The sequence below is a fragment of the Sarcophilus harrisii genome, chromosome 3 (genome assembly GCF_902635505.1).
Source record: "Sarcophilus harrisii chromosome 3, mSarHar1.11, whole genome shotgun sequence".
NCBI lineage: Eukaryota > Metazoa > Chordata > Mammalia > Dasyuromorphia > Dasyuridae > Sarcophilus > Sarcophilus harrisii.
This window is the reverse complement of record NC_045428.1, coordinates 222,236,300-222,256,114: the sequence shown is the minus strand read 5'-3', so window position 1 is coordinate 222,256,114 and position 19,815 is coordinate 222,236,300. Positions and strand designations below refer to the sequence as shown.

Sequence of the window (19,815 nt, the reverse complement as noted above, 5' to 3'; positions counted from 1 at the left end):
GAGATTTGGTCAAGTTCTGTCATTGACCTCAACTATTTTAGGCTGGATCAGTTATTATCTTAAGTTTGTGTTTTTCTCAAAACTGCAAGTTTCTTTCTGATTGGCTGAATCCACCTGTACCTTCCTAGCCCCTCCTTGTTTGCTCAGGCTTCTATTGATCATTTAATTAGTCCATGGAATCTTAACCTTCCTTATCCAGAAAACTTTTTAGTCAGTGGTACCCTCTATCTCACACTACCTTAAAGCTTGCAACATTGTGGAAACCCAACTTTTCAGAATTTCCCACAATGATCAGAAACATGACTTGGTTTAGAAAATCTCCCCACTAAATATGTTGGCTATATTGTATTTTCAGATGGCTACCCTAAGGAAGAAATGATTTATAGATGGAGGAAAAATTCAGTGGAGGCTGCTGATCAGAAATCATGGCGACTTTATCAGTTTGACTTCATGGGTCTCAGAAACACATCTGAAATTGTGAAAACTTCTGCTGGTAGGTACTAGATTCAATAAATCATAACCAAGTTCTCCTTATTTCCATGGTTAACTATTCCATGGTTAAGGGTATTTTAAAGAATACCCTTGTCTTGACATTTTGGGGGTATTTTGTTAACTATGTAAGGACAAGTATGAAAACTATCTTGTTTTAAAATGCATTACACAACAACAATGGGCATAAAAGTAAAAGAAAAAAAAGTTAACCATCTCAACTATTTCTAAAATTTACCCAAACATTTTGTGTTATGTACGTATGTATTTATATATGTATTGCCCCAGACACCAAATTTTGTTTTGAATTTATTGATTTATTTTTATATAGCATTGTGTGGGCAGAGGCTTAATCTAGGATTACTCTTGAACAGTCTTGTGAAACATTTTTATTTAAGGAAATTGTCATCACTATTGATGTAAACATGCATATTTCTACATACAGTATAAGAAATAAAGACAAATTATTTAACAGATTTTTTTAATACCAAGTGAAAACATTAGGGTCAGATTACTAGGAAGGGGGACACAGTTAAGTAATTTGTTTCACTTCTTGAGTTTGAAAATATTTCTTTTCTCTTTGTACTTTTTCTTAAGTTTTTGAAACATACACATACTCTAATTAGGTTACATCATGTTATTATTGAAGTGTTAAATGAGGCATGTAATAAGATGAACAAGGAGTCACTGATATCCAATATTACCTTATGGTAACTGTCATCAAGTTTTGTCAAGTGTGAAGATAACTCAGTAGTGTTAAAAGTTTAATGTATACCTGTGCTTTAGTATCAAGTGTCAAGTGACTGAGGAAATTCATGATATCAAAAAAATTATTCTGAACTTAGAAATGCTTTTAAATGAATTTGTATTGTATTTATCACAATACCTACATATAAATATGAATATAGTGTATATATATATACATATATATATATATATATGAAAAATAGTAATTAGGGAAGTTTAGGAGCTCAAAGAAGTTGAGGACTATGAGTAACTGTGAAAAATGCTCTCTGGAAAGTAATAGAAAGTTTGGTAACATCATGGAAGTGCTAAGTGGCATGATATGTGCTTTAATGTTAAACAGTGATAAATTTTAAAGAATGGAAGTGGAGGAATTAATTGACATTTGATTTTAATTTTGACATATTTAAAGAAATTCTGTGGAAATAGAATAAAACTTTGTGGAGGCCTGCTGCCAGTTATGAAACTGCATTTATAATGAATATGTGAATAATTGAAATACAAGTTTCCCCTAATATACTGTTGTTAAAATAGCAAATTTTTTTTGGGGGGGTCACATGGTTTTGGAAAGAGTGATATAAAACAAGAAATTTTATGTCTATTAAACTATGAACTAGAACTTAGTTTCCTTCCTAGTGTTCCTTGTTGCAACTAATATCAAATAATGACAAATGGTGTTTATTCAAAAACAAACCTAAGTGGAATAAATAGGCAAATAATAAGGATGACAAGAACAAAAAAGGTTAAAAATGTAACCTACTGTGTCTTTTCAATTGAGAGACATGAGAATCAATAATTAAGATGCTAATTTGTTCTTACTAGATTAGTACTCTAAGCATAGATAGGATGCAAAAGACACTATAATGATTTCCCACTGGGAGCTTACCAATGGGCTTGAAACTTGCTTCTGAATCCTAACATGTGGCTTCTCTGTGACCTTGGGGGTATTGAGATTCAGATTATGGAGTAAACTTTCAGATTGCTTTCTTAAAGGCATTGATCCAGCAGAGTGGTTAACAGATGAATCTAGTTGACTTCAATTTCCTTTTGTTGTTTCCATTTTGTTCACCTAAATCATAGGCTTTTTTTTAAAAAAAAATCTACATAGGAAGGAATGAAAAGAAAGAGATGCTCTAAGTAGCAAAGAAAACCATAGAATCATAGAGGTGTATATGTGTGGGGAGGGGATGATATAGTGCAATGATAAACAGTTCTACAAATATTTCTTTTCATTCCCTCATGTAAGCTGACTCTTCTTACTGTCATCAGCATATTTTGGTTGCTTCTATGCTACACAATTATTCTGTACAGAATTGTCTGAATGATAACCTGAGGGTGGTTTGGACTTCTCTTATAAAAACAAGTACATGGGCTTTTTAGCAGTCATTTTAATTGTTCAAGGAGGTGTTATTTTTTTTTACATTTAGGTTTGTGGTTGAATTCCAGGAATTCAGCAAAGTGGGAAGTTAGGATTCTAGCCTTAAGGAAACTTTAAAGGAATTTAGAAGATGATAATAAATTTCTTATATATAACAATGAAACCTTGATGCTAAATCAGAATATAAGTGAAATAGGATGTTGTCAACAGGAAAATGATTAGAATCCCTACAGTGTCTGAATAATGTGATGTGCTCTTTATCAGTAGCCAGCCACACCCAGCATAAAAATTAGGTGTCAACTGTGAAAATATATATTTAATGAATATGCATGAAACACAATTGTTTACTAAATGTCTGTAGCTTTTTCAGAGTTTTGGTAGCTGGCTCCCACTGTGTTCTGATAGTGCATCAGAAAATGGTTGTCAAATGATTTTTTTAGACAAATGTTTTCATTGTTTTTCATCTTCTAACTCAGAGTAGTGAAAATATGTACTTGATTTCATTATTTGGAATAGTTTAAAACAGTTCATGACTATCATGTCATTGATCCTTATATAAGGTTAATAGAGGATGATCATAATTATTAAATTTATATTTTTCTATTTGAATATGGACTGTTGTATTTGCATGTCTCTCAGATAAAAGGGAATTAATATTCGGAATCAGAATACTTTACATACATCTACTGCCAGAATTCTCTACCAATTTCAGATCTTATAGTCCAGGCAGGAAGATGCTTTGGGAGATAGATTAACAACTTTAAGGCACTAGGGGATCTGCATATTTATATAAATTAAGATAATTCCAAGATCAATTAAAAAAAAACAGAGGATGTCTAAAGGAAGTTAGAATTTCAAATGAAGTAGAAAAATACAACATGTACCTCATCTTGTGACTTATTGTTTGGTTAATGATATCAATTAGAAGCATACTCTCTATGCTTGCCCAAATAATTTCTTTCATGGCCTGGCACAAGGGATAGAACATTGGACCTGAATTCAGGAAGATCTGAGTTCAAATACCTCTTTAGACATTTACTGGTTGAATGACCATGAATAAGTCATTTTCCTTAGCCTCAGTATTCTTACTGAGAACGCAACACAAGAGTTGTATGAGAATAAAATAATATATTTTCAAATTTCTTAAGGCATTAAACAGACACTAGATAATTAGTATTATTACTTTGATGAATCTGTGATTTCATTCATTCATTCTTTCTCCTATTGCATGTCTTTTATATATTCTCATACAATGTGACTTACCTATAAATTTGCCATAAGGGCTTTGCTGATTTTCAAGACCTCTGTACAAGATCTTCCTCTAATTCTCTTGGCATTTCCCTGTATCAGGGAAGCACATGTACTATCCACTGGCCATCATATATTCTTTGAATTTGATTGACCCAAGTTCTTTTCTCATCAAACATCACATTTGATTCATTACTCTATTGCCTTCCAGTAAATCATAGTGATGTAAATGGTATTTCAATTTCCTCATTTTGTGTGATTTAATGGAAAGAAAAATGTATTTACAATGAGAGAACTTGGATTTTAATCTTGGCTCTCTTAAAAGCTACCTGTGCAAGAAAAAAAAAATTGTCACCGTCAGCCAGTCTACGCTAACCCAGCACTCATTTATTCATAAAAATTAATAAAACTAAAAATTCATAAAATTCAGATATGAATTCTAAACTTCTTAAACATTTGAAATAAAACTATTTCCCTAAGAAAACAAAGAAATCTATTAATAGCTCCAGCCATATATATGTATGTATGTGTGTATATATAATTTATATACACACATACATACATATATATGAAACCTACATGTTGTATGATGTGAAACGTGCTATAAAGGCATTCATTATCAAAAAAAACTTTTTTTTCATTTGCATCCTCATAATATATGATGCTATACTGTTATTCATTCCCTTCAACTAAGTAATTCCACCCTAAGTCTTTTAGTATGTCAGAATACTTTCTTTACCCATAAGAAGAGGCTAAAGATAAAATTTTCTACTCTGCAGTTTTGCCTTGCATTGACTTTGGCAGAAACCTACAGTGGCTGCATAATTTTCAGTGACCTCATTCTAAAACCTAATCTTTACAAATAGATGCATTTTAACTTTTTAAATAATTTATTTACAATTAAAAATTTAAATGCAAAAGAAAAAAGGCATTGCTATGTACATAGCAGAACTCAAGAAAGGATTCAAAATAAAAAGCAATAATTTTCTTTTTCAAGAAAGCTTATATGAGAAAAATACACATTGTCTTCAGAACTGTCTTTTCTTTGCTTCCTGTTTTGATTTGCTTTTTATTTTTTTCTGTGTACTTTTAAATTTTATTCTTCTCCCCTCCTCCCCCAAGAAATCTACAGTTAAGTTTGGATATACATAGATAGATGTAGATAGATAGATAGATATAGATAGACATACTATATAGACCATATTATATAGACAAGCTATATATACATATACATATATACATGCAAATAATGTATATGCATGTATATATATATATATATATATATATATATATATATATCTGTTGCATGGATATGTATATAATCATATACACATATATTTTCATATACATCTATGTAAGACTGTACTATGATTGCCCATTTTCTCTGAAGTTAGATAACACCTTCTTTTAAAACTCAAGTGTTTCTATGATTTTCTAAATTAACCAACTCAGATAGATGTATCTTTAAAAAGTGGAGGATTTGATATGGCATTTATCCTTATAGTAGGGCATATTGGAGCAATTATCCCTGGCCCTATTTCTTTTTTTAATTTTTATAAAGCTTTTCTTTTTAAAACAGATAATGTTAAACATTCACCCTTGCAAAACCATGTGTTCCAAATGTTTATTTTTCCTATCCTCTCACTCCACTCCCTAACCTAGATGGCAAGTAATCCAATATATGTTAAACATGTGCAATTCTTTTATACATATTTCCACAATTATCATGTCACACAAGAAAAAGCAGATCAAAAAGGGGAAAAAAAGGAAAACAAAATAAAATGCAAGCAAACAACAAAGTAAAAATACTATGTTATGATCTACACTCACTCCTCACAGTCCCATCTCTGTGAGGTAATGGGCACCTCACAGTACCCATCAGCCATTGCAGATGGCTCTCTCCATTACATCACCATTGAAACTGCCCTGACTATTCTGAAAAGGCCTTTTATGTTTCCTAGATAAATCAAGTCTGGAGTGAATTAGGAAATTAGCATGTAGAGGGATAAATGGTAGAACCAGCTGCTGTTAAGATAATACTAAATCATGTATTGACTTGAACTCACTTCTGGCCTCCCCTGCCAAATTCCCCTCAAGCTATAGATTTCCCTTGTATATCATCTCTTTGATTTCTTTTTCCTCTTCAGAACTACTCTTAATAGTTAATTTTGATCAAATTTATTCTACATAAATATTGGGGAGTAGAGAGCAAAAAGTGCTACTCTCCCTTAATGTCCTTGCATCTTGTGTTTGATGGACTTGGTTAGCTAAATGGCTTAGTGGAAAATTAGCGCTGGACCTGGAGTAAAGAATACTCATTTTCACAAGTTCAAATCTGACCTCAAATACTTACTTATCTATGTAAGGCTGAACAAGTCATTTTAACCTGTTTATCTTGGTTTCTTCATCTGTTAAATAAAACAGAGAAGGAAACACCAAACCACTCTGGTTTCTTTGCTAGGAAAATTCCAAATGGGGTTATAGAAATTTGGACATGACTAAAATGACTAAATAACAAAAGGGATGGTCTTGTCACATGAAGTTGAATATTTCTACCTGCCACTAAGTACCTATAGCTCACTTACTACCTATAGCACATACTAGGCCTTTTATCTCAAAAAGGTTTAAATATTTCCCATATGAAATTAAAGTGATATTTTCCATTTCATACAAATAATTTTCTAAATCAACCTCATAAATCAGGCCTTATTTCACAGAGAAATGAAACTGAAGCCAAGAAAGGTAAAATAATTTGTCCCTATTATTAGTAACAAAAATAGCATTTGTACTCAATGCTTTTGGTTCCAAGTCCAGTTATCTTTTAGGGTAAGCTAACTGGCCATGAGCCAGGAACCATGATATATTGCATAAGTGCTACAAGTAAATAGGTACTTTCCTCCCCTGGTAATGAAATTAAAAGATGCTCGGGTTGTTACAAGTGTATCAATAGCCACATTTTCTCTGGTGGTTTTTTTTTCACGTTGCATGCACTAAAGAATTAATTATTGAATTACATTGAAACTCCAAATTTTTAAGCACTTTTTTTTTCCTCTCCCATCTCTGAAATTTGAAAATCATATATGGAAGTCAATTTGCTTCCATTCAGTCAAACATTTTCAGATTTTCCTTAATAGAATTGAACAAAAAGACATGGTAACACTATCTCCCACAAGCTTCCTGTAATATATTGGAAAACTGTGAAGTAACACATTGACTTTTCTTAATAAATAGTTTGGCCCATCAAATGAGCTGACATCACTTCATTTAATGAGAAGAACTGTAACAAGGCACTATTCTGAGATTTTTATCTTGAAGACAAATAGTAATACATCACAAAAGATGGTTAAAATGGTTCCATTAGCAAGAGATCTGAAAATAGTTCTTTTGGCTTTCATCATATCAGTCTGGAATGCAATCTGGGTAATAAATCAAAGTTTCTGTCTTCTAGTTTATAGGGAAGAAAATAGCAATAGAATCTTGGTTCAGAAAAGTTCTAAAAAAATCAATCTGCTTTAATTTATTTAGTTAAGTCAGTCCTCTATAATTTTCCAAGAGAGACTTGATGAAACAGAAACCCAAATATACAACATCTAGATGATCCCACAACTACCAACACAATTGCACATCCTCTGGTGCTAAGGCCATTTAAAAAAAAACACAAAAAACCCCAAAAACTTTGTGACTTTGGAGCAGTGTTCCCCTATTTGTTATTCATCTATGTAATACTGTATTAGGTACAATGAGAGACATCATCTACTTTACTTCAGACAATACCCCTTCTTTTGAAGATGATGGTCTGAAGGGAGCATAAAACTGAAAATCGCTGATTCAGACTCTGAGAGACTCTGAGAGTTAAAAATAAAATGCAGTAAGAGAGAAAAGATTGTTACTGATGGATATAGGAGCAAGATTAGGGAAGACTTCTTGTAGGAGATGGAATTTATGTTGAATTTTAAAGGATAGATGGGGGCCATAGCCAATCATCCTGACCTATGTCTTGCCATTGGACTCTGAATGACTGGAGTATAGAGCGAGGCTGCTGACTTTGCACAGATCTGCCTCACTTAAACCTAATTTACTCACAAGAAAATGTCTTGGTAATGAGGTTTTGGTCCTCCTGATGCCATTGGTCTTCAAGAACGAAATAGAAACAGCAACAAAGGACGAATAGGGATTTAGTAGGTGAGAAGAGAGGGAAGGAGATTATCTAAGGATTAAGAATAACATGAACAAAAGAATGAAGTATACTAGGAGAAGGGTATTATGGAGTGAGAGAGCAGCTCAGTTTGTCTGGAAGACATTAAAATGAAATTATCTTGAAAATATAGCAGATTGTTAATGGCTTTGATGCCAAGGCAAAGCATTTGACAGCCAAGACTATAGGAGCAACTGAACTTTTATTTTGTTTTGTTTTATTTAATTTTGTAAATTTAAAAAAATATTTAAAATTTAAATACATAATGAGAAAAAAATTATCATGTACACATTATAATATGAGAGGATTCAATAGATTTTTTTTTTAAATTCACTTCAAGGAAACCTATATAGTAAATACTATACATTGTTTTCAAAGCTGCACAATTTGGATTTTTTGTTTTTGTTTTGTTGCTTCCTTATAGGTTTTCCTACTGGAAATTTTTTTAAAAAGATAATTAACAGGAACAGACTTAGGCAAATAAAAAACATTATTCTGGTAGGTGTTTGAAGGATTATTCAAGGTAGAGAGAGAATAAAGATAGAAGAATTGTAAGTAAGCTATAGCAATAATATAGGTCAATAGTAATGAGATTCTTTACTAAGGTGATGACAGTAGTAATAGATAGGAGGGGATTGATTTGACAGATGTTGCAGAGATAGAGTTGACAGGACCTGATAACTGGTTGTATATGAAATATGAGCATAAAGAAAGAGTAAAATGCATGCCAAGATTTTGAACATGAAATATTGGATATATGGTAACACTGGGAAAAATAATGAAATAGAAAGCAATAGTTTTAGGGGAAAAGATAAAGTGAATATTGACTTTGAGTTATTTATAGGATATTCAAGTAGATATGTCCTGTAAGCAACTGGAGTTCCAAAAAGAGGTCAGGGATAGTGAACTCCTTTTAGGAGTCATTATCATAAAGGTGATGCTTGAAAACATTAACCAGACATAATATGTGACAGATTCATTTTCATGAAAACCCATCAGAACTTTTTTGTTTTGTTTTGTGCCAAAATTCTCAAACTGCCCACGACTTTGTTTATCACACAAGACATCTCCTGGGAAATACACAATAGAGAGGAACACTGAAACAGGCAAAAAAGTGAGACAGGAATTGCAGGTTATTGAATGTCATGATCCCCCTGCACAAAGAGGTTGTATCTAGCTCATAGTTCTGCTTTCAAAAACAAACAAAAACAACTATATAGCAGCTGTAAGATGAGACAGTTCTCCAAAATTCCTTGCTTCTACTACTTACTGCTGATTCAGAGTCTCATTGCCCTGGATTGGACTTGGTTTACGGTAGCCTCTTTTTTGTATTATACTCTTTATGCACTCTACATATTCCTGTCAAGCTAATGTTCTGTAAGGTTCACAGTCAACCTTTTTAACCCTATATGTGAAAGAAATTAAATTAGAACTAAAGGGATCAGGCTTGTACTCAAAAATCTCCTGAAAATGTTATTTTTTTAATATTTGTTCTGAACAGATTTCTTTGTTCTGTCTAAATCAGGAACAGTTACTAATCATTGACTAATAAGTGGATCAACTTGTTTCCTGAATCAACCTTTTATTCTAGCTTACATTCCACTCAAAAACTAACAGCAGTTTTATGATTTGGAAGCATTTTATAGCACTAAAAATAAAGGTATCTAAATCACATGTAATCATTTTTGACACTTACTGAATCAAATAACTCCTGAAAGTTTTGCTAAGGTGTATCCACATACACCTTGGATGTATGTGGATAATTATGCAGAAAAAAAGAATTCTTATCAAGCTTGCTGATAAAGAAGGATTGAAGATTCTATTTCCTTTACTGAAAACAGCCCTATCTCCCCAACATGCAGTGTTATCTTTCTCTGACAAAAAGAGGGAGAGCGTGGCTGTGCTTTTCATTGAGGTGACATCCTTTGAGAAATTAGTTGTTTTTAAACTATAAATCATTTCCCCCAATTCTTCAAGAGCCAATTCATACTCATGCCTAGTTTTAACTGAATGAAGTTATTTCACATTTATTAAATGTGAGCTCCGTTCTCATTTTTCAGAACTGTATTATCAGTGATAGAGCTGATTTCTTTGTGGATTCTACTTTGTTAGTTATATCACTTGATTTTTGTTTCATTTAATTTACTTAATTTCTCCTTGTTGATTATTTATAATAATTCAGTACTTCTTAATCATTCTTGCATCATAGACCCTGTTGGTAGGATTGCGTGCCCTCTCCGAAAAAAAGTTTTTATTTTCAAAAATTGAAACCAATTATATTGAAAGAAAACCACTTACATTGAAGTATAGTTACTAGAGAAAAAAAAAAAACAATTCACAGATGCCAAGCAAAAATAATAGTTCTTGATGCTAAGTGAAGTAAGTAGAAAGAAAATATTGTATATCACAAGATTATATGATGATCAATAGTGATGAATTTGGATCTTTTCAATAATGAGGTGATTAAGGACAATTCCAATAGATTTATGGTGGAGTGAGTCATCTAAATCCAGAGGGAGGACTATGAGAACTGAATATGGATCACAATATAGTATTTTCACTTTTTTGTTGTTGTTTGCTTGCTTGTGTCTTTCTTTTTCATTTTTCCCCGTTTTGATCGAATTTTTCTTTCAGAGCATGACAAATTTGGAAATATGCTTAGGAGAGTTAAATATGTTTAACATATATTGGATTATTTGCTATCTCAGGAGGAAAGAGATGAGAAGGGAAATAGAAAAATTTGGAACACAAGATTTTGCAGAGGTGAATGTTGAGAACTATTTTTGCATGCATTTTGAAAACTACTCTATTCTTTAAAAAACACAGTAGATGTTAGTAAATCTAGCCTAACCTCTGATCCCAAATTTTTCTAATTGTCCAAATTTTTCTAATTGTCCCTAGTTATTGTTGTCTTTAGCTAAGTAGAGTCTCTCTCTCTCTCTCTCTCTCTCTCTCTCTCTCTCTCTCTTTCCCCACCCCCCCCCACACACACAATCACTTCAGGTTAATCACTTTTGCACATGTAGTTCTAAAATCAAACCACTCCTTTATAATTGATACCTAAGTCACTTTTCCCTAGTGGCTTTGTTTCTACTGCATCTATGCTTTAATTGTATAATTTACATTAAATTTCACAATTATCATCTACTGCTCCACTAAGGTATTCAGTTGAATTGCTTTATTAGATTCAAATTCAAAATGAAATGGGTTTTGATGAGTCAATTCAAATCAACAAGCGTTTTATGCATGCAGAATAATTTGCAAAGCTATAAATGTCAGTAAAATTTTAATATTATTATTTATAAAGCATTGACCATTTCAGAATCATTGGAGGAAATGAATATGAATAGGACATAATTCCTTGCTTTAAAATTATAATCTAAGAGGGGAAGTACATACATATAATATTACAAAATAGAACTTAAGTTTAGAATAGAGATAAAAAATAAAACACTGAGAGACCTAAGAAGGGAGCTTGGGTACTCTCACCTGAAAACTGTGATTGAAAATTTCCTGGGGGAGGGGAAATTGTAACTAGGCCTTTTAGGACAGGCAAAGTGAGGCCATAGGAAATAAAATTATTAAAAGCATTGTGGTAGAAAAAGGAAAGCCAAGTATAGAGAAGTCAATTTCTGGTTTGGAAGAGTCACAATTATACATCACTTTGGAAAGAAAGGTTTGAGCTATATTGTGAAGAGACTCAAATATCAAACCAAGGAATATGGAATATTCCTGGTAGCAAACACTTATTTAATGTTTTTTGAATAGGCTTAATAGTCTGAGTAAGATACAATGGATAAAAGAAATGGATTGTATCAATGGAATTTAAACAAATGCAGAATATGTGAGAGATGCTATGGATGTGGCCTTAGGAACTAACTGGATATGGAATATAAACAAAAGATGGTAGTCAGAAATGATACTAGGGTTTTGTGACAGAGCTATCTGCAAAGTGAAGTTGTTAAAAGAACAACAAGTGAGGAAAAGAACTGTCAGCAATAACCAGAGTAGCATGCAGCTAGAAGGATGACTAAAGGCTTTAACATGGAGACACTCAAGGAAATAAATTCAGGGAAATGTAGATTAAAGTCTAAGATCGATAGCATCTTTGTGTGTTCATCTTGCAAGGTTGGGGAGAACCTATAATTAAAGACAATGCATAACACTAAGTTGTAATATTCTACTTGTGCTGGTGATTTATACATTTGCTGAACAAAATTCTCTAGCAAGAGTAAAGACATTATTGTCATTGCAGTGCTGCTTGAGAACATTAACTTAGGGCTAGGTCCAGTATTTTGTATTTGCAACAGCAATTCATAGTGCCAGGTTCCATGGACTTTACTGATATGAATTTGGTCACTTCTTGTGGTTTCTTTCGATGGGGCAAGAACCCTATGATAGTGTTGGGTAGATAGGGAGATAGAAACAGAGAGAGATACAAAGAGAGACAGAAAACTAGAAAGTTAGCGCAGCAATGGAGAAAAAAAGTATGCAGGGAGAAACAGGGAAAGAAACATGGACAGAGCCTTAGGAGAAGATGATAAAAAAAAAAAAACAGTGACCATCAATGTTGATTAGACAAAGAGTGATTAGAGATGCAGGAAAATTATTGGACTTTAACCTAGAGAGTGAATAAACCAAGAAGGAAGATTTTTTTTTTATTGTCAATATTACTATATTACTAAATATGTACTAAATACATAGGCTCAAAGTTAGATTAAGACTGAAAAGGGAATATTAGATTTGTCAATTTGGAAGTTACTATTAAACTCTGAAAAAGTCATTTTAATGGAGAGGACACATTGCAAGCAACTTAGGATTGGATATAGAAAGGAAAAGTGGAAGGGCAGCAAAAGTAATATATTTTTGTAAAAATCTTTCTGTGAAATAAGAGAATTAAGAGACTGGCAGTTTGAATGGACAGTAAAGTGAAAAGTTTTTTTTTTTTTCTTTAATCGTTTTGTGGGCAAGATGGAAGAAATCTGAATGGATTTCTAGGCAGAAAGAAAGGACTCATTGGAGAGGAAAAGACTGGAAAGACAAAGTGAGAGGGAAGACTTTCTGGAACAAAATTCCTAAGGAGATAGAATGGAATAGCTCACTGTGGTTAATCTTCATTTCAGGAATCTTCCTCAAATAAAAGCTAAAATAAAAGTATGAATGAAAACAGGGAACTTCTGAAGTATGGGTGTTAGAGGGAAAGAAAGTATTCAGGCAGATGGCTTTAATCTCAATTAAAGTGTCACCTGTTAGGGGAGGAGATAGGGGAATAAAGAGAAAGTAAAACATTGGAAATAGCCATTGTTAAGAACATGATAGGAGGTCAGTTATGTGGATAACCAAGCAGGGTTAGGGGACAAAAGACATAAGAAATTAAGAAGTTGCAGTTAAGCTAATTAGCAGAATTTTATGAATTTTTACAAGCGGTTCTCATTGGTTAAGAAGTAGTATGTTATAATTATGGGACATACATACATATATATATATATATATCTATACATGTATCTAATATGTGTATACACATATATATGCCACCTGAAACAGAGATTTGGGCATAAATAGTGGACATATTGAAAAAAAAAAACATCAAAAAAGTCAGTAGAGTAGATTTAAATCCTAACTTCCATATTGATTAGGTTGTCACTATGAGCAAATCAATCATCAAAAATTTAAGTGCCCATTATATGCCAAGCACTATTGTAGGCACTGAGAATACAAAGACAATAAAGCAATACTGATAAATATACCCAAGAAGCTTATTTATTATAGAAAGGAGAAAAGGCAATCTACAGAGATTTTACTGAATAAGAACAAAATAGGGAGAGAGGGTACTAGCATTTGGGATGCTTCACATAGAAAGTGGTGATTAAGGAGCATCTTAGAGAAAGAAAATAATATTCTAAGGTGGATAGGAAAAGGAGGGAGCATTCCAGGTTTATACAAGGAGATAAGACACAGAATGCCCTTTGTGAAGATCAGAATACTAGTTTGGAGGATGTTTAAGAGTTTGGAAAGGGGAGTAATGAATTATGAAGCTAGAAAGATAAGCTAATAAAATAATAAAAGGCATTTTGAGAGAGAATTAGTACAGGAATTTGTTTTAGCATTTAGCAGTGGAGGGAGAAGTAGGGAATGCAAATATATATATATATATATATATATATATATATAACTAGGTGGTACAATGAATAGAGCACCATCCCTGAAGTCAGGAAGACCTAAATTTAAATCTGGTCTCAGATACTTCCTAGCTATGTGACCCTGGGCAAGTCACTTAACCTTAATTGCCGAAGCAAAAAAAAAAAAAAAGTAAACAAAAGATGTGTGTGTGTGTGTGTGTGTGTGTGTGAGAGAGAGAGAGAGAGAGAGAGAGAGAGAGAGAGAGAGAGAAACAAGACATAAAGAGACAGAGAGAAAGATAGACAGAGATTACATTTTTAAATTTATTATATTTAATAGGGAACAAAACAACCAACCATTTCCACAACACAGCACAATAAAAAAGATGATTGCCCTTGCAACTGCAAATAGATCTGTGTGTATGTGTGTGTGTATATAAAATTATTCTCTACTTCTATCAATTCTTTCTCTGGATGCAGGTAGCATCTTCACATATCCATTATTTTTAATTTGTGGAGTTATAATAGTCAGAATGACTTAATAGCTCAAAATCATAAATTTTATATATGTACATATTTTATTATAGAGGCAATAGAGAAAGCCTGGAGTGGGTTGAGTAAGGAAAGGGTAAGTTCTTATTTGCATTTTCAGAAAATCTTGTTTACAGGGATTAAGTGGAAGAAAGACGAGTCAAAAGACTTGGCCAAATGACTATTCTTTTGTTAAAATGCTGGCATTATTTTAAATATATTTTATTTTCTCTCCAATAACACATCAAAACACTTTTTTTAATATCACTTCTTTCCCTGGAGGCAGACAGTATGTTTCATCCTTAATCTTTTGGCATTTTCTTGGATCATTGTACTGCTGAGAATAGTATATTTGTATATTGTATAAACTTCTACAGCTTCTGTTAATTTCATTTTGCATCAGTTCACATAAAGTCTTTCCAGGTTTTTCTGAAATCGTTCTGCTTAGCATTTCTTATAGTTACAATCATATTCCATTACAGTCATATACCAAAGTTTTCTTTAACTATTCCCCAAATTGTGGGTATCCCTTCAATTTCAAATTCTTATCCACCATAAAATAATCTGCTATAAATTTTTTGTACACATAGTTCCTCACCCCTCTTTCTTTTTTATGCTTTTGGAATATAAATCTAGCAGTAGTATTGTGTAATCAAAGATTATGCATAACTTTATAAAATGCTGGCATTATTAATAAAATTATTATATTTCCCAGAAATTAGGTCTTTTGAACCTTTTTTTTAAACACCACACCGATAAGACAAGTATCTACATCCATCATTGGACAGAGTAGCTAAATCTAAGAGATAATCACTGAAATGGGGACACACATTTAGGGAAAGTGTGCACTTGTACATGCTTGAGGAATGGTAAATGCATTGAGAATTTGTGTTGTTAAAATATATACAAGGAAGATAACATATGAACAAGTAATACATATATCACGGTAACTAATACCCCTTAAACTTGAAGGCCATGGAAGCTTTCTGATGATTGTGTTCCTCTTAGGCCCAGGTTTTGTGATAAGTTCTAGACAAAGCTTCCATTTTCCTCTTTGGCCAAAATACTTAACTCTAAGGAGCTATATCTTTCCCATTAGAGGAAGAGTAGATTGCATCAATTTTCTTTTAGCTTAGATACTGGAGGCAGAAATGATAAGCCAATCCAATATCTCTGAAAAAAAAAATTCCATAGGTCCCAAAGAGATGGACATGGCTAAAACAATTGAATAACAGCTATGGATGTAAGCTTTTATTGTTTTAGAGAAGCATGTCTCACATAATCAGTTTCAAACTCAGGGAAATCCCTTGCTGCTTGTGCCTGCTAGAATGAGAGGCTATCAAGGTTTTTTGCTGTCATTTGTGCTTTTTTTTTTTCTCCCTGAAAGGAAAGCCTTCAATGTCAGATCTCAAGCTTTTTGAACATAATGCATACAGTCAGCAAAACAACATAAGAAGGCATTTATTTGGTCTGTCTTTGACCCTACTCTTCCTGCTCAATAGGTAAAGGGTCTCTGTCTGAAACCTCTTTTTCATTTAGCAAGAAAATTCTCATAATTCCTATTTGATTTCCATATAGGAATCACCAAAATATAATTGAAAAAATATATAATTGATAGGATCTACCCCACAAAAGTTATATGGATATCAAATACCTCATTCCTACCCTCACCTACACATCCTCAAATGAAAAGTAGAGAGAAAGAAAGCCTTAGGAATAAAAGTTCCTTGGTTAAGTATCCTTTCCACCTAAATCATATGTTCTGTCTTTCTTACAGGGATATGGCCAACAATAAGTGTCTGAGTTTGATCTGTGTTACAAATTGGGAGAGGGGGGTGAACTGTTCTTCTGAAATGTCATCCTGCTGAAGCAAAAATTCCTAATACATGACCATCCATTTTTTAAATAGAAAAGTTTAAGTAAGATCCAGTTTGTCAATGTCACTATATGGGGAAGGAGTGGGAGAAAGACCAGAACTACTCTATTTCTAAACAAGAAACATTTAGCAAAGTAGATTAAAATTTCATTGACATTTTTTGGTTTTATTATCTCAATGATTTTCACTGAGCTTGTTGTAGTCTACTCAAATTCCTAAATCTCTTTTACATGGACAATTATACAGCTGCCCTTTTTCTTTCTTTTCCCTAAGGGCAGTTGCCACAGACATGAGGACAACATGTGTTCCTAAGTAATTGCATTTCCTCCTTAGAAATTCATAATCTTAGAAATCATTCAGCGTTCCTTCTGGATATATTATTTAATCCTGTTTTGAATGCTTTAAATATAAGATCAGAAGATAAATTTAAGGCCTTCTGCTTCTGGTTAGTCTTGTGACCATGAGAAGGTCATTTAGGTTATGTGAACCTCAGCTTTCTCATCTTTAAAATGGGAGACATAATATTTTAACTACATACCTTATGAGGTTATTTTGAAAAAATTATTCTGTAGGACTTCAAAATTTTGATTTTTTCAAATTATTTTATGAAATTCAGTATTCTCTTGATTTTCAAACATCAGGAGTTACATGAATTATTTGTCACTTACAGAATTTATTTCTGCATCAATGAATACCTCAAGAATCAGGAATATATTTGATAGAAAATAACCAAGTACCTAGCTGTACCTGATCTAAAACTATAGTATGAAGCAGCAGTTACCAAAACCATTTGGTATTGACTAAGAAATAGATTAGTTGATCAGTGTAATAGGTGAGGTTCACAAAACAAAATAATCAATAACTATAGCAATCTAGTGTTTGACAAACCCAAAGATCCCAAATTTTGAGATAAGAATTCATTATTTGACAAAAAACTGTTGGGAAAACTGGAAATTAGTATGGCAGAAATTAGGCATGGACTCACACTTAACATCATATAACAAGAAAAGATCAAAATGGGTCAATGATTTAAGCATAAAGAATGAGATCATAAATAAATTAGAGGAACATAGGATAGTTTACCTTTCAGACATGTGAGGAGGAAGGAATTTGTGACCAAAGAAGAACTAGAGATCATTATTGATCACAAAATAGAAAATTTTAAATTACATCAAATTAAAAAGCCTTTGTACAAACACAACTAATGCAAAGAAAATTAGAAGGGAAGCAACAAACTGGGAAAACATTTTTACAGTTAAAGGTTCTGACGAAGTCCCCATTTCCAAAATATGTGTAGAATTGACTCTAATTTATAAGAAATCAAGCCATTCTCCAATTGATAAAGGGTCAAAGGATATGAACAGACAGTTTTCAGATGATGAAATTGAAACCATTTCCATTCATATGAAAGTGTTCCAAATCACTATTGATCAGAGAAATGAAAATTAAGACAACTCTGAGATATCACTACACACCTGTCAGATTGGCTAAGATGACAGGAAAAAATAATGATGAATGTTGGAGGGGATGCAGGAAAACCGGGACACCAATGCATTGTTGGTGGAGTTGTGCACAAATCCAACCATTCTGGAGAGCAATCTGGAATTATGTCCAAAAAGTTATCAAACTGTGCATACCATTTGATCCAGCAGTGCTACTACTGGGCTTGTATTCCAAAGAAATACTAAAGAAGGGAAAGGGTATGTGCCAAAATGTTTGTGGCAGCCCTTTTTGTAGTGGCTAGAAACTGGAAAATGAATGAACACCCATCAATTGAAGAATGGTTGGGTAAATTGTGATATATGAACGTTATGGAATATTATTGTTCTGTAAGAAATGACCAGCAGGATGAATATAGAGAGGCTTGGAGAGACTTACATGAACTGATGCTAAGTGAAATGAGCAGAACCAGAAGATCATTATATACCTCAACAACAATACTCTATGAGGATGTATTCTGATAGAAGTGGATTTCTTTGACAAAGAGATCTAACTCGTTTCAATTTCAACAAAGAGAAGATCTGATTCAGTTCCAATTGATCAATGATGGACAGAAGCAGCTACATCCAGAGACGGAGTGGGAAATGAGTGTAAACTGTTTGCATTTTTGTTTCGCTCTCCAGGTTGTTTTTATCTTCTGAATCCAATTCTCCCTGTGCAACAAGAGAAGTATTTAGTTCTGCACACATATATTGTATGTAGGATATACTATAACATATTTAACATGTATAAGACTGCTTGCCCTCTTAGGGGAGGGAGGAAAGGGAAAAGTCAGAACAGAAATGAGTGCAAGGGATAATGTTGTAAAAAAATTACCCAGGCATATATTCTGTCAATAAAAAGTTATAATAAAAAAAGAGAAAAAAAAAGAAAATAGCCAAGTAATACAATGCATAGAGAGCTGTTCCTGTAATCAAGAAAACCTGAATTCAATTCTATCCTCAGATATTTACAAGCTGTGTGACTCGGGTCAAATAACTTAACCTCAATCTTAATTTTAAAATGAACATAATAATAGCATCTACATCTCAGGTTTGTGGTGTGGTTTGAAGAAGTTATTATTTCTTAAGTGTTTAGCATAGTAACTGGCACAGAGTAGACACTCAATCAGTGTTTCTTTACTACCTTCTTAATCTCAACATTCACTCCCCAAAGAGAAAAAATGAGAGTTCATTGCCTTTGCCATCTAAAGGAGGGGACTGCTGAAAAGATTTTTAGAATCAGTGTAGTGATGATAGATGATATAAAAAGAGCTTTGTTTTTTACTTTTTTTTTTACTTTCCTTGATCTTTCTTTTTAATTAATTTTTATTACACATTGTTTTATGAATCATGATGAGAAAGAAAAATTAGCAAAAAGGAAAAAAAACATGGCAGAGAAAATAAAACAGAAAAAAAGAAGTGAAAATAGCAAATATTCATTTACATTTAATCTCCATAGTTCTTTTTCTGGGTGCAGATGGCATTTTCTGTCCAAATTCTATTGGAATTGCTTTGGATCACTGAGTGACCAAGTCTTTCATAGTTGATCAACCCACATTCTTGCAGTTATTTTTTACAATGTATTCCTAGTTCTGCTTGTTGCACTCAGCATCAGTTTTTGTAAATTTTCACAGGTCTTTCTTAAATCAGTTGTCCATCATGGACAATTATATTACATTACCTTCATATAACACAACTTATTCAGTATTACTCAATACATGGGCATCTACTCATTTTCCAGTTCTTTGCTACTA

At 32.7% G+C, this 19,815-nt stretch overlaps 1 protein-coding gene across 2 annotated transcripts in view; it reads left to right on the top strand.

The window, feature by feature from the left end:
- Positions 1-361: 361 nt before the first annotated feature.
- LOC100915681 (gamma-aminobutyric acid receptor subunit gamma-3) overlaps positions 362-19,815 on the top strand; it is a 112,760-nt gene continuing 93,306 nt past the window's right edge. For both annotated transcript variants that reach the window (XM_031959094.1, XM_031959093.1), the window contains exon 1: positions 362-493. In XM_031959094.1, coding sequence (XP_031814954.1) covers positions 376-493 — 118 coding nt within the window. In that variant the 5' untranslated portion in view covers positions 362-375. The remainder of the gene's footprint in view (positions 494-19,815) is intronic.